Source organism: Condylura cristata, unplaced genomic scaffold (assembly GCF_000260355.1).
Source record: "Condylura cristata isolate star-nosed mole 26May11 unplaced genomic scaffold, ConCri1.0 scaffold00022, whole genome shotgun sequence".
NCBI lineage: Eukaryota > Metazoa > Chordata > Mammalia > Eulipotyphla > Talpidae > Condylura > Condylura cristata.
The window spans coordinates 460,983-476,655 of NW_004567123.1; the positions used below are offsets into that span (position 1 = coordinate 460,983).

At 42.5% G+C, this 15,673-nt stretch overlaps 1 protein-coding gene across 1 annotated transcript in view; it reads right to left on the reverse strand.

Moving 5' to 3' along the window:
• The window catches only part of PYGB (phosphorylase, glycogen; brain), a 43,350-nt gene extending 27,677 nt beyond the window's left edge, over positions 1-15,673 (reverse strand). The window contains exons 1-2 of the mRNA XM_004687122.2: positions 15,323-15,673; positions 4,283-4,384 (exon numbers count right to left, since the gene is read on the reverse strand). Coding sequence (XP_004687179.1) covers positions 4,283-4,384; positions 15,323-15,565 — 345 coding nt within the window. The 5' untranslated portion in view covers positions 15,566-15,673. The remainder of the gene's footprint in view (positions 1-4,282; positions 4,385-15,322) is intronic.

A 15,673-nucleotide genomic window follows, 5' to 3' on the forward strand; every position in this document is an offset into this window, starting at 1 on the left:
AGAAGATACACAGGTACACCTCAGAGATACTGCAGGCTCAGTTTAAACTACCACTACAAGCAAATGTAATAAAATGAGGCATACAATTTTTTTTTGTTTTTCTATACACATAAAAGTTATCTTTGCAATAAACTTTAGCCTACTGAGTATGCAACAGCATTATGCCTCTCAAAAATACACATATTTCAATTACATGTAACAACAAAGTGAGCACATGTTCTTGGAAAATGGCACTGATAGACTTTCTCGATGCAGGGTTCCACAGCCTTCAATTAAAAAAAAAATGCAGTATCTGTGAAGTACAATAAAGTACAGCAAAATAAAATGAAATTTATATAAATGGCCAGTAAGCACATGAAAAGATGCTCAATGCCACTAGTTATTATGGAAATGCTAATTCCAGCCATGATGAGATACTGCTTTTCACTCATTTCATTAGTTGCTATCAAAAAATCCAAGAAAACAAAAAGTGTTGGCGAGGATGTGGAGAAAATGGAGCTCATGTGCCCTGTTGCCAGGATGTGAAATGGAGCAGTCACTGTACAAAACAATAGGGTGGTCCCTCAAAAAGTTAAACAGAATAATCATACAATCCAAGAATTCTATTTCTAGATTCTACCTAAAGGAATTAAAAGCAGGGTCTCAAAAAGATGTTGGCACACTCATGTTCACAGCAGCATTATTCACAGTAGCTAAAAAGTGGAAGGAATTCAAGTATCCATTGACAGATGAATGGATAAAGAACATGTGGTATTACATGTATATATTCATACATATATACAATAGGATTTTATTCACACTTAAAAATGAAAGAGAAGATGGAAAACTGCACAAAAATATGTAAAAATAAACTAATATATATAAAAAAGACAGGGAAAAAAAATGAAAGAGATTCTCTCCCAGTTCCATCCATGATTGCTGAGTAATATTCCATTGTGCATATAAACCTTCATCTTCTTAATCTACTCATCTGTTCTGGGATACTTTGGTTGTTTACATATATTGGCTATTGTAAATAGTGCTGTTACAAACAGAGGAGTTTATGTTTCCTTTCAAATTAGTGTTTTTGTGTCCTTTGATAGACTCCTAGGAGCACAATTGTGAGATCAGATAAGGCAAGATGTAAAACTAACTATTGAAATCAGACTGTAGATCTGAGACACTCAGGAGGGGTGGAGGGGAGACAAAAGGAGAAGGGAAGAATAGAGAACATTGGGGAGGCAAGAGAGGTAGAATGTATTAGTGAACTGTGGGCACTTGGTGGTGAGAAAACAATGGTGACTGCAGCTGAGGAGAGAAATCCTATATTGTGAAAAAATAAACAAGGGTGTTTAAAATAAAATTTAAAAAGAAAAAGAGATTCTGACATGCTACAATCATGGATGAAACTTGAAGATATCAATCTAGTCACAAAAAGGTAACTATTGTACCAATTCACTTACAGGAGGTAATTACAGTGTCAAATTCTCAAAGACAGGAAGTAGAATGAGAGTTGTCAGAGATGGGGGAGGGCAGAATGTGCATAAAGAGGCTCAGTTTTAGAAGATGAAAAGGGTTATAGAGGTGGACAATGGCTATATAACATGTGATTGTACTTAATACCACTGAACTGCACTCTTCAAAACAGTTAAGACTGTAAATTACATGTCTGTATATTTTACCCATTTCTCCCCTAATTTGGAAAAGAATACATTGACTATGTGGATTTCTTTGTGAGGGTTCATTTCTAAATCATCAGTTTTATTTCATTGATCTATATGTCCATCTTATATGTCTACCACACATTCCTTGTGACTATAGTTTGTGGGGAGAGTAAGTCCTCAAAAATTGTTTTCATTCTTCTTGGTTTATGCATTCCCATCAGGATTTCACAATCAGTGACTCAGTCTCTGCAAGGAAGCCAACTAGAATGTTTCTGGAATTGTACTGAACATGAAGATGTGACAGGAATTCCATCTTTAAAATACTGAGTCTCCAAAGTCATTAAGATGGATGCTTTCCATTATTAGGTCTTCAACTTCTTTCAACAATGTTTTTTGAGTTTTTAGAATACAATTTTTATCTCCTCTGAAAATGAATTATCATGTCTCATTCTTTTTTGATGCTATTTTAAGTGGATTGTTTCTTAAATAACATTTTTGGATTGTTCATTGCAGGTATAAAACATACATTTGGTTTCTATATATTGACTTTATATCCTTCAGCCTTGCTGAACTTATTCATTTGTCCTAATATATTTTTACTGGATCCCTTAGGATTTTCTAGATCATGTCATCTTCAAACAGAGATAGTTTTCTTTTTATTTCATATGGATGCCTTTTATTTCATTTTCTTCCCTAAATACTCTGACATCCTAAATAGGGCCATCAGGATGCTGAGTAGAAGTAGTGACAGTGACATCCTTGAGACAAAGCAGCAGGTAAAACACCAGCTGGAGATTCAGTCAGTCCACTATGGACAGTGGAATGCCCCACAGGACAAACCCAAATAAACTGCAAGGCAGAAAAATAAAAAGGAGTAGAAGTAATGGAATAAGAAAGACTCACAAGTCATACAAACCAAATGCAATTTCTAAACAACTACTGAAAAATTATAAGGTAATATAGAATTTGTACACTGCCTGGAAAACTGTTATGAAGGAATTATTGTCAATATTTTAGGGGTCATAATGGTAGCACCCTATCTTTTAGAGATACCCATTGAAAGATAATGTCTTCTGATATTGGCTTAAGTAATCTAGGAATAGCAGAGGTGTGGGGGGAAGTCAGGTGATGAGCATGTGGAAGAAATTCATTAAAAAAAAATCACTCAATTTTGGTATATATTTAAGATTTTCTATAATGAAAAAGTTTAAATGTATCCCTGACAGGTCAACTAGGAAAGAGGTGCTTCTTTTGAAGTTCTAATTTTTAGTATGACCTGCCCCCTATGGTCCGTCTTGCTTTCAACCTGGCATTATGAAGGGGAAGGGACCATCCCAGCCACTCATCATCGTTTGGTTCCCACTTGAAGCACCCAGTACCTGTCTTAAGTCCTCAAGGGTTCAGTTTATATATCTAGGACATTAAAGGCTCAATCAGCCATCAACACCTTTAAACACAAGATTTATTAAATAGGAAGTGAAATGCCACTTTAAAAAAAAATTAACCAGAAATGTGTTTAATTGCATTGTATCAATTCTATAATGAACACATTTTTTGTACTGTGATGAAAGTTATAAACAGATTCTGCATATTTATGGTATAAATAATCTCTAAAATCTGTATGCTCTGTAAGAATTGTATAAAAGGAAATGTTTTGGGAAATGAAAAGTTCCACTGGTGAGCTAAAATATTGTGTACCTTCTGGTTCCTGCAGACATCCTCCAGCATTCAAGTTCAGTGAAGGGAACTCAAATGACAATCACGTGCTGGGGAACTCCAAACTTTTTAGATAATTTTGAGCATAAGATTCCTACCTGTGAGTCAAATTTTTGGTTGCATTTTTTTTGTTGTTGCTGTGTCTATTGAGACTACCTGGCCTGATAGTTACTCTTTACTAAGTATTATGTAAATATTATGGGGGCCCCAGCACAGCCCCCAGAGCACCGTCCTACAGCAAACTGAAACCAAATGAAAGCGGAGGCAGTAAAGTATACTAAGAGCTGCAAGTTCACACGAGAAATTATACACCAAGCATCCAGGTGTGGAAGGAAGACCGAGACCAGGGAGGGGGACAGAGAGAGAAACACACAGCAGCTGCAATTCTTCTCTGAACCTGCAAACAAATGAACTGTGAGGACAGTTATCCTCCAAGAGGGTAACTCTTAAGAATACTATGCAAGGAACTTTCAGTGTGATTAGTAGAAAAGGGGCAATTTAAACTAATAGGTAGGATAAACACAAGATGTTCTTTTAGGAGTGGGAGAAAGAGACCAGTTTGAATAAAGCAAGGAGCAATGGCATGATACCAACCACTTCCACCATGTGTTAAATCTGCAGCTGTGGGGTTGGGGTGAGGAGTGCAATGGTGTCCAGAAGTCTTTAAAACTTAGCATTACAATGCAACCCAGTTCTTGAACTACCTTCTTCCTGCCCAATTCTAACTTTCTTCCTTGAGAAAGAGGAGCACTGTCCTCCAAACCACTCCCTTCACCCAAACCCCTACCCTCAGCCATAAGATATTTCCCAGTAACCCTGACAGGTGCAAATCCTACCAGCAGTGTTCACCTTTGTGCAACTTGGATCAAAACCTCAGTGTACCAGGAGAGGCCATACCTCAGCCCAGCCCCAGGGCCCCATACCTGGTAAATTGCTTCATCACAAGCATTCTGAAGGCCAAGATTCACCATCGTATTCTGCAGTGTACGACCCATGTAGAATTCCAGAGACAGGTAATAGATTCGCTGGGGAAGTAAAAGAAAACACCTGAGATTTCTCATCCTTGGTCACACACAAAGCAGGTTACATAAGAGCACTTACCAGAGGCTTTATTTTTGTTAACCCAGTATCCCCCAAATGGACTCACGCCCTTCACCCGCCTTGGACAATCTCAATTTTCAAAGGATAGCCCACCCAGGGGAACTTTCTAAGGGAGAGCCCCTGATCACAGAGAGTGAGTCCCCAAGGAGTTATAAATGAAGTTTCTCTGGTGGTTAGACCAAGGTAGCAGTGGGGAATAGGCTTCTAGAACCCAAGCCAGGCTGGAGTCTGACTTGGCCTCTTTTGGCCGTGTGCCCGTAGTGGGTGACCTATTTACAACCCTAAACCGGGATAAAACAGTCCTGTAGGGGGTACATTTCCAAATGTGAACAGCTTCTGACATCCACCTCAAGTACTCAGTAAACACCACTCAGCAAGTACTCAGCACAGTAAACCCCACAGTAAACCCAACTGGAGGGGTGATGGATATTTCCTTTTCATGAAGCAGAAGTCAGATTTTGCCTGTTTAGGGCCTGTGGGGATTGAGATTTGTGGTAGTTCTGTGTAAATGGAGAGGACATCAGCACTCACTCGTGCTGAGCAAGATATAAACACCTGCATGCTCAGTATTCCGCATATTCCTTACAAGCCCCTTTGATGGGGCAGCCAGGAGGCAGTGGCTAGGCCAGGAAGGTGCTTGTGGCTGGCTCACTGCTGCCTCCTGCGGATGAAAGAAAGACTTGAGAAAAATATATGGGGAACAAAAAACTTCCTAAGAGAATTCCAATTGGTAAACACGGAAGTTAGGGAAGGAATGGACAAAGTCCTAGAGAACATCGTGGTAGTAACCGACACTGGAGACAGATCCAAAGACACGGCTGGGAGGATTCAGAATATCTGCAGGCCCTATTATGGCCCCCAAAACAATTATTCATGACTTGGGTGGACTTAACAAGTGCCTACACATTCAGAAGGTGGAACTCAATTCCCCACTATCTAATGAATTGGGTCTGAAAGGAAAAACTATAACTTTTTTTTAAAGAAAATCCTTCAGGTTTTTCTTAATGTCTTTTTTTTTTTAAAAAGATTTACTTATTTATGCATACAGAACTGGGGTACAGGCCAGAAGTGCAGGGGCGGTGAGAGGATTCACCAGAGTGGGGAGCAGAACAGGTGGACAGATGAAAGGCAAGACAGGAGAGGTCTGTTGCGCCATGTGTATCAGCTCCAGGGGACGGGGATTGAGTCGCACTGAAGTGTCCACAGCTAGCTTGCAGTGCTGTGCCCCAGCCGACTGCACCACCAGTGAGGGCCAGGAAATGGTAACTTCTAATGGAGAACAACACAGGCTGATACCTGCTAGCCAAGGGATGGAGGTGAGTTAGCATCCCCACTGTGGTGAGTGTGGGGCTTCACCTCTGTTACATTCTTTCCAAAATTCAAAATTTGTAACCCCAGACTCCTCATAAGAAAACATCAGACTGACCCAAACTGGAGGCTCGTCACCAGGAAAGCAGATAGAAGGCTACATGTGCATGCTCCATGATCTTTGCAAGCCTCTATAAATCTAATATTGTTCTAAATAAAAAGTTAAAGTCAAACCAGACCTCAGAAAGGGCGTGTCTGTGGTATGTGTGCAAACACACAGGTGGAGAGATGCATGACTGGACTCAGAGGAGAGTGCTGACACAATGGTGGCTGCATCCTTCCTGTGGGTTGAAACCTCCAAGATACAATTTTAAAAGTCTACTCCATTATGGGTCACAGAATGCTGCAAAGGTAAGGCCTGGACTCACCCTCCCTGGCCCAAGATAGGCAGCGGGGCACCTGCACATGGCCTGCCCTCAGGCAGGCGTGGTCCTTGCCTCTGTGCTGTGAGCCTAGGTCCATTTCCTTCATCAATGTGCTAGTGTCTTTTTTTACACTGCCTTTAGAGCTCTGACCAGCAGCTAGCAGGAGACATTTTGAGGAAACTCTGTGGCCATTCTCAGGGTTTTTACAGCAGCATTCTCACTGTTGCTTCCCACTTTACTGCAGAAGTTTTAAAAGCACTCTTCTCATAACCAAAAAGCAGGGTGGGCCTGGTCTGCGGGGCTCCCAACTGCACAAATACCAGCAGGGACCTGAGTGAACAGCATCCATGACATCTTATATCTGTGGATTGGAAGGCTTAGCATTGCCGACATGGCAATATTCCCAGCATAGGTCTAGATATTCAACACAACCCATTGAAAGTCCAGTTAGCTTCCTTGCTAGCTATTACTGATCCTAATATTTAGAGGGAAAGACAAAGGCTTGGAATAGTCAAATTAATCCTGAAAAAAGAACAAAGTTGAAAGACTCACACTTCCTACATTCCAGCCTAACTACAAGAACACAGTCATGAAAATGGACACACAGAGCAATGGAATAGGACAGTGTGAGAAATAAACCCTCACATTTAAGGTCAGTTGATTTTGAACAGGGATGTCAAAAAACTTCAGTAGGGAAAAATCTTTCAATGACTAGTGCTGGGATAAATGGAGAGCAACATGCACTACCTCAGTACATATATAGAAATTAACTCAAAATGGATTTTGTATAAGAAAGTGTAAGAACCAAAACTATAAAACTCTTAGAAGAGAACATAGAAGAAATCCTACAGGATAAAGAAATGGTTTCTCTGAATATGACACCAAGAGAAAAAACAGTAAATAACATAAGAGTTCATAAGAATTTAAAATTTTGATACCATTAAGAAAACAACAACAAAAAGATAGTCCACTGGATGGAAAACTTTGCAAATCATGTAACTGATAAACAGTAAAATAAGTGGCATATAAAAAATAATATACATCCAGTTGTAAAGAGGTAGAAAATGCCTCTGTCAACTTCTTAAAACTCAATGACTAGAAGAAAACAGAAGAGACCAGTTAGAGGAAGCAGAAGAAAACTGACCCTTGTCCACATCAACACAAGTGCAGGGGTGGGGACACAGGTGCTCTTCTCGGTTTTTCTCTGCCTTCTGAAGCCAAGGAAAGGATAAAGCACTTTACACATTCATGTACACACTACAGAACATTCTCTCATGTGCTCCTGGGAACCAGGGAGGGGTTGGTCCCTCCAGGCTGCCCACACCAGCCTTTGCCCATATGCAGCTGCAAACAGCTGGTTTGGGAAGAATTGCCTGTACTCTGAGATATGGAGAGAGCTACATTCTTGGAGCAGGGAGTGGGGTGGGGGTGGGGGTCAGCCAGGAAAACAGAACAGAAAACACAGAGGGCAAAGTACGCCCAGCACGAGCATTTACACAGGGGTGAATTCAGAAGTAAGAACCATTCAGGAAGCCCAGCAACACTGATAAGGTAACAGACCCAATCATGAATTCAGACAAATAAAAGATAAAACCAACAGAGATGAAGGCACCACTGAGTGTAAAACAGAAGCAAAAGTGAACACAAAAACCCTGTTGGAAAAGTGAACAAATTAGGGGAAAACTCATAAAGGAGTGGAGAACAAAATAGCCACATGGAAGATGAACTACATCTGCATGTTGTCCCTGAATAAGGAAGTTGAAAAGTACAAACTTTCTTTACACACTGAAATCTACAAAATTGAAAGGACATGCATGGAAAAAATAAAGGCATACGGACTTAGCCTTTGTGAACATTTCTGATTATCTGCACGTCTGGCTTCGCAACTGCTACTGAATTCCAATATCCTTTATAGCACACAGCAGCGTAATGACTGCACCTGCACAGCCTCGCCAGGTGCCCCTGCTGTCACTGCCACTCACGCTCCATTGCTCCTTCCTGACCTGTCATCACCTTAGACACTATTTACATTACACTTCAACTGACTTATCACTATATGGGGTTTCCATGGCGCTGTGCCACCCCCACCCCCATTTGGGCATAAGGGCCACTGTGACAGTGCACTGACCAGAAGAAGCCCCACAGTCACATTCCAGCACAATTGTCTCCCTTCTCCCTCACACGTAAGGGCTCATATTTCCCCACATACTTATTGGGTGGTTCTTCCTAAAGGTTTTATAAAATGCTGGCAAGTCAGGAATGTGACTGAGATGCTTTTATTTTGCCTTTAGAGGGATGCACTTTTTAAATTGTTAGTTTAACCTTCCTTGATGTTTAACTAGCACTAGGGAAGAAACGTGATCCTTTTTAAAGAGATGAACACTGCAGCATAACCTTTGATTTACCTTCACAAGGTGAACAGATATGTCAAGGGTTCAGCAGTTTATTTTATTCTGCAATGATGCTGGGAGGCCTTCTGTGTGGGGGTTTGGGGGTGAATGAGAGAAAAATGGGTGTCTGGAGTCTCCATAGCATGGCAGCTCAGAAAAGATGGCATGGGCCAGCTTTAAGCAGGGACTGCTACAGACCTGGCTCTGCTGGGTACTAGGCCTCCATTTACAACTTGTTTCTTTTTAAATGTGTGACTAAAGAAATTGTATAGTTCCCTCCAATGGTTTTGTTTTCCCTAGTTTCCTTCAGGTGGTCCAGAGTGAAAACCACCAGATGGAGGAAGCAGCCAATCACGAAGACACACAGATGTCTGAACCCTGCAGGGAGTCCCTGCTCCCACCCTGCTAGAGGGTGATGTAGGGCCCTTTCACTTACCTAGGCACCACACCCACTTGGGGGACCAACGCAGTGCTAGGCTTGGACTCAGGCAACAGCAGGCAACTTAACAAAGCAGATTTTCAGGGAGAGTGTAAAACCTAATTAGCAGGGTAGTTGTTCTGGAAAAAAGATACCTAAAGGCACTGTCTTTGTCTGAGTAGATCTCACCTGCAAAGGGCCAGTTCCTTAGTGGCCCCAAATTCTGCTGCAGCAGTCAAAGGACATCCTACACCTTGCCTGTTCTCTCCACCTCTCCAGTCCCAAGGGCTTCTGTCTGCCATCCCCGTGGGAGCTCCCCATGGGAGAACTAGACTCACACCTTCTTCAGCCTGGCCACAAGACCCCCTTACCCTTCCACAGAAGCCTAGTAACTGGAGTATTAAACTAAGCTGTTGGTCTTTCTTGCAGGGTCCTTTCTTGCAATGCAACTGTAACAAGTGTTAAGTGGCCTAGAGGAAGCCTTTACTTTCTCAATTAGGGTTATGTATTACATGCAAAGCCTAGTGGCATAGAAAAGCATGAATGAAGCTCTTTTGCAGAGATGAAAATATGATCAACATAAATATTACACATATTAGTCTTCTAAAAATTTATTATAGGCATTAATAACTCCACCTCTAGAGCCTGAGTTTATTATAAAAAGGGAGAGTCTTATTTTGCCTTTTACATAGCCAAGATAAATAAAACTGAATTTTGAAAAACCTCCAATTTCTTTTCCTTCTATTAAAACACACCAGCATCCACCTGGCAGTGGCTAAGCAGGCAGTGGCGCCCATGACCTGTTGGGCAGGACATGGGCTGCCATGATATGACACAGCAGAGATCTGGTGGGGTCCCCAGCCTCACAAAGCAGTGGGGCTACCTCCCATCTATCACCACAGCCCAGCAAGAGGGGTATCAGGCACAGCTTTCTAAAGCCACTACGTGGTGTTTGTACAAGGATGCGGAACATCATCTCTCATGTTTCTTAAGCTCCGAACCTATCAAGTCATTCTCAAGCTCTCCCTTTTAACATTAAGTGCCATGAACACTTGGCTTTCCATGAGTAAGTGACAGATTTTGTCTCAATGTGGATCACAGATTTCCTATTTCACTTAGATACTTGTACCTTGGTCTAGAACATGGGTCATGTTGGCTCCAAGTCAACTTTGAAAAAAATGTATAATAAAATTATAGAATGAGAACTTACAAGGATCTCAAGAGATCACTCAGTTTTGCAGGTAACAAATTTATTCTGTACTCATCACATTTTTATAACCCTCTGCCTTCCCCTTTTCCTGCTGTTCAGCTCTATAAAATATCCATTCACTCCCATCCCAGAGCAAAAAAGTATGGAAGCTGCCTCACCACAAGCAGATAAGCCCAAGTCTAGTCAATTTCTATGCAGTGATATGGACTATGTCAAAGTGTATTTATAGCCTGTGTGGTACTAGTCTGTATTCTAAACACTGCCACTTTTACTTTTCATTTTTAAACATGTTTTAAGGCTAAAAAGATTCAGTTAAAACCAAAATAACATGCAATTCCTATTCCAGACAAGTCTGTTGAAGACATCATAGAGCAAACTTCTAGTTTCCAATTAATTACCTTTTTAAATTTATGTAGTCAAGTCTTATCCCTTGGCTGCATCCTAAGAAACCTGTTCCACACCAGGGAGAAAACACAGCCACCCTCCTTGTTTACTTTCTTTATGCCTTAGAATGTGTGAGTTTCTAAATGGTTTAAAGCCTTGTTCTGGGGGGGAAAATGAGGTATAATCGGCAAAGACTTAGAATGTTCTCTCAATTTTCTTATTTGTAATTCTTCTAAATGGGATAAGAGGAACAGTATTGTGGGATGCAAGACAAGAGCACAGTGTCCAAGCAAACCTCCTGGTTTAATCAAGTGGCTGAAGCTACAGAAGAGTCCCCCTGACTCTGGAAGGCCACACCCAGGTTTTAGGAGTAAAAGAGAATAATCAAGTTAGCAACTTACTTCCAATGGGTCAGAAACAAATGTATTTATGTACAAGAGAAAAAGACATAACAAATGTGTCAAAATGTTTAACCTTCGGGGAGTCTGAGTGAAGAACATATGGAAATTTTTTGTATTATTTTTGTATCTTTAAAATTTGAAATCATGTAAAAGTTACAAAAATTTTTTTTCAAAGGGCAGAAGTGGGTTAGTTACAGTACTTCCTAAGATACAATGGATCTTTGTAGCCATCAACAGTATTAGCCAGGGTCCGCTGGAGAAACAGCATGACTATCGGGCTTTATTTTAAGGAACTATCTCATGTGCTTGTGGTGCAGGATGGAAATTTGGGGCCAGAGACCCAAGGAGGAGTTGCATTTGGAGTCCAAAGGCTGTGTGCTGGCAGAATTCCTTTCTGCTGGGGAGGGTGAGGGCCTCATTCTTTGCTCTATTAATGTCTTCAATTGATTAGAGGCCCCCACAAATTATGGAGGGAAGTCTGCTTTATGCAAATGTTCATCTCATTCTAGAAACACCCTCACAGAAACATCCAGAATAATATTTGACCTGGATTGAACTGGGCACCTTGGCCCAGCCAAAAGGACACACAAAATGAACCAAAATCGCCAGAGGAGAGACCAGACTGTCTTCTAAAAAAGTCATGGCACCTATACCAAGAACTTCTCAATCTCATAAAATGACTTAACTGCACCTTCCACTTGGTCAGCTGCCAAGGTAATCAGTAACAAAACCATCATCAGCTTCTAGCCAGAGAAAACAGCTTGGAGCTATCTCCTGTCAGGCAAGTTTGGCCCTGGGGAACAAGGTCAACTTCACACAGATTAGTGGCAGACACCAGAGCAACTGAGTGTGCACCAACAGCTAACTAAAACAAAATATCAGAAGTGGGGGTTGTAGGCAGCCCAGGCCTCAAATACCGTGCTGGATCAAGTTGCTGAACTCTGTAAGTGGAACTGCATTCATTATAATTACCTCACTAGGTATTTCACAGCGGCGGGCGCCCATGATAAAGCTGCTTCTCCTTGATCTACCATTCATACCATGAACATATGAGCAGGAGCCACAGCAAAGTGAGCACTCCACCACTGCAGGGTGTGGTTGTTCAGTTGTCCCCTTTGATCAGAATCTAATTTAAGAACCCATGGAAGAAATCTAGCACCTGCCTGTTCTAGAAGCTACTACAGATATCCCATGACTCCCAAAATCTGGCATGGTCTTCCATTTGCTTTGGCTGACCAGAACTTACATCTGCACTTTATGTCCTGACCTTGTAGCTGAATTCAACTGTGTTCCTACTGTTACTGTCTCTTCCCAGCTTTCCCTGTCTTCTATTAATTTGAGTCTTATCGTCCTTAAGCATTCTCAAATTCTTTCTGGACACGGTCGATGTCAATTCAAAATGGGAACATTTTATAGGAAACACAAGCTATAACTTTTAGAACGCGGAGGAAACTGAAAAATGGATTGCCTAGTACAACCTCCTCAGTTTAAAGATGAAAAAACTGAGGCCAAGAAAGGCTAAGAAATCCGCCCCAAACAGGGTCACCTTGGCTGAGTGGCAAAGCCAGGACCACAAACTCCTGGGCTCCTCTAAGCCACCCCTCATCATCCCAGGTCTTTCTTTCCCCCTCCTGACTTTAAAGTGGAGTCCAGAGAACAATTTCATCTCAAACTCCAACACTGCCATCATTTCAAGGGATCCTTCAACTATCTTCAGAACTAACCACTCTCAGTTTTAGCCAGTTTTTCTTTTTTTGACTTGCTGAATGTGAGGCAGGTTGCTTGAAAAATCTTCCTTTGAGCAGAAGAGATGTAATTGTTTCTTTAACTGTCATGAAACCACAGGCAGCTCTGGACTACACTGTATAATAAAAACAAATGTTTATATCAGAATAGGGGGGAAAAGATGTAAACTACCAATGCGGATAGCATTTATCTCAGTGGATAGTCTCTGGGAGGAGAGAATACAGTTAAATTTGTTTTCGTCTGACTTATCTACATGTTCTAGGGTTTCCACCAATAATCATAAGGACTTGTGTAATTGTTTAAGACAAAAATAAGAACTAAGTGCACTCTAGTTTGTTAACATAGATCATTAAATACTCAAGTCTGGAGTGTATACTTTCTGACCCATTGCTAGGCTGGGGTCTGTAGAATTTTTACTGGGAGTCCACCTCTCCTGGGGGGCTCACATCCAAGTTTCTGACCCATGACAAATAAACATGCAACTTTTATAGTCAGAGAAGAGGTCCAGCTGGTTTTCAAAAAGAATTAGCCAGGCAGTAGCATTTCAATTCCAACTTTCCATTTTTAAAAGGCCTTTGTATCTAGAACTAGCACACAAACAAGCTTCCAGTTACAGGCTGGATGGTTTCCTTAACAAGAAAGGCTTCTGCCTGTATCTTCCCTAGTAGACAATCAAAACTCAGACCTCTCACTGAGGTTAGGCAAACCTGTTTTGTAAGAGGGATTAATTCTGTTCATGAAAGGTCATTTCTATAACCTCTGAGTCCATCACTGCCCTCTTTAGGAGCTAATTATACAAGAGGACTCTAAAGAGAGCTCTAAAGTGTTGAGGTATCTCCTGGCCCTGCTCCAGGAACATGTCCTTGAAGGTGCGAAGTCATACCCTTGTCATCGACTACAGGGACAACACAAAACTAAACAAATCAGCTCAACAATCAGCAGGAAATTCTAAGGGGCCCACTGTCTCTTGGCCAGTTTCCCTGGCAAAATCTTTCTGAGCACTGTTGTGGTGGCCTGTTTTAGCCATTTGGTGCCACTTTTTTTCTGCACTGTTTTGTACACAAACTGTTTAGGAGTTTCAGTTGGTATTCCAAAGAATCTGTCTTTTCATTTTTCATATTTCCACTTTGGGAAAAAAAGAGAGTCCCACTCTTAGCAATTATTAAACTTTGTTTTTTGAGAACAGGCAGATTTATGAAACACAGGAGCAAGACAGGAGAGGTCTATTGCATCCACTAAACAATTTTTAAAGCCAATGAAAACACTCTAAAATACTATCAAAGTATTTTGCCCAGGTGCCTAGCAATATACAAATCAAATGTTTGCAAACTGGCTGTAGACCAGCAAGAGCCCTTTCCTTTCCAGTCTTCACTCTAAACTAGTATAGTAGAAAGGCCAAGATTCTCTATGGTCAAGAGAAAGGGCAAAAAGCAAGTCTAAAAGCAGAGGGGCTGTGATCTATCATGGTGAAGCCTATGATTTCCTATCAAATTGAAAACTACCAATGATCTCCGAGAAGCACATACACTGACCTGGAAAGTTGCTGAGAAAGTAATAAATGTTCTGAGTAAGACAGAAAGCTATAAAAAGTGTACCTATATTTAAGAATAAAATATCTGAAAGGGCAAACATCTACAATTTGATATAGTTAAGAGCAATGGATATGGCTACTTTGCTTTTGTTTATTGTGTATTTTTTCCCATAAATTTTTGCAAAATATAAGAAGTAACTGAAATAACATCCATGAGCGTTTAATCTATTCTTCAAGGAAGATGTGAGACTGTTACAGCCAAGAGTCTTTTGAGGGCTCTTTTCCTAAGGTTCTGACCCCTCCTACTTTAGCAAGCGTCTTAAATGATTCTCTCCTAATCACAGCCTGGCCAAAAAAGGCCCACAATTCCCTGCAGATGACTGTGCTCTTCCAAAACATAAAACTGCCCGGGCCTGGTTCCAGTCCCCCTTCTCCCACACTGCTGGTGCAAAAAAACAAAAGGTGGCGGACTCAGGAATGGAAGGAGGACGAAGCACTAGAGACTGCAGCTATCACAGAAGTGTACAGCTAGTTACAGGCCAGAAAACTCCGCTAGGATTCCAGGGCTCGGTACTGTGGGGACAGCAGACCCCTGCAAGACCCGGATCGTGGGGGAAGGGTCCTGAGGGTTTGGTCCTGAGAACAAGGTAAGCCCCCCCATTCCGCAACACATTCTGCCACTGACCACGAGAGACACCCCGAATCCAATCCAGAGGGCGGGACGGGAAGTTCGGGGCTCGGACGGTGTAGGCTGACCCCGGGTAAGGGGTACTGGGAAGCGGCGGGGCAGACAGGGGCCCCATCCGAGGCGATTCCCCTTGGCAGGAGGCCAGTGCAGGGACCGCTAAAGGGTTGCCGGGGTAGGCAGGAGGGTGGCTCCCACCGTTTAGGATACATTCCGCACGCACCAGCACTGCGTGCGTCTTTCCGGGCATCCCTTTGCTGTCACTTCACTGAAGCCCAGGCTGGAACGGTCAGGCACAAGTGCTGACCCTTTTCTGGGTAGTGCAGGGCGAGCGCCAGGACCACGGCCTCCCTTGCCTCCTCACCTTGGGGTCGCGCTCATAGTAGTGCTGCTGTGTGCGGATCCAGCGGCCCACCAGGTGGTCGCGCACCGTGTGCGCCAGCGCGAAGTAGTAGTCGCGGGGCGTGGCCACGTTGCGGTCCTTGACCAGCGTGAAGTGCAGGTGCCGGTTGAAGCTCTTCCGCACCTCGCCCACGTCGCCCAGCCCCGCGATCCCGCGCACGCTAATCTGCTTCCGCTTCTCGCTGTCCGTCAGCGGCTTCGCCATCGCGCGGGCCGAGGAGGGAGAGGACAGAGGGCGAAGAGACGCTGACACCGAAGATGCTACGACCGCTCTGGCGCCGAGGACAGCGGACTCTCCCGCTGGCAGGGCCCG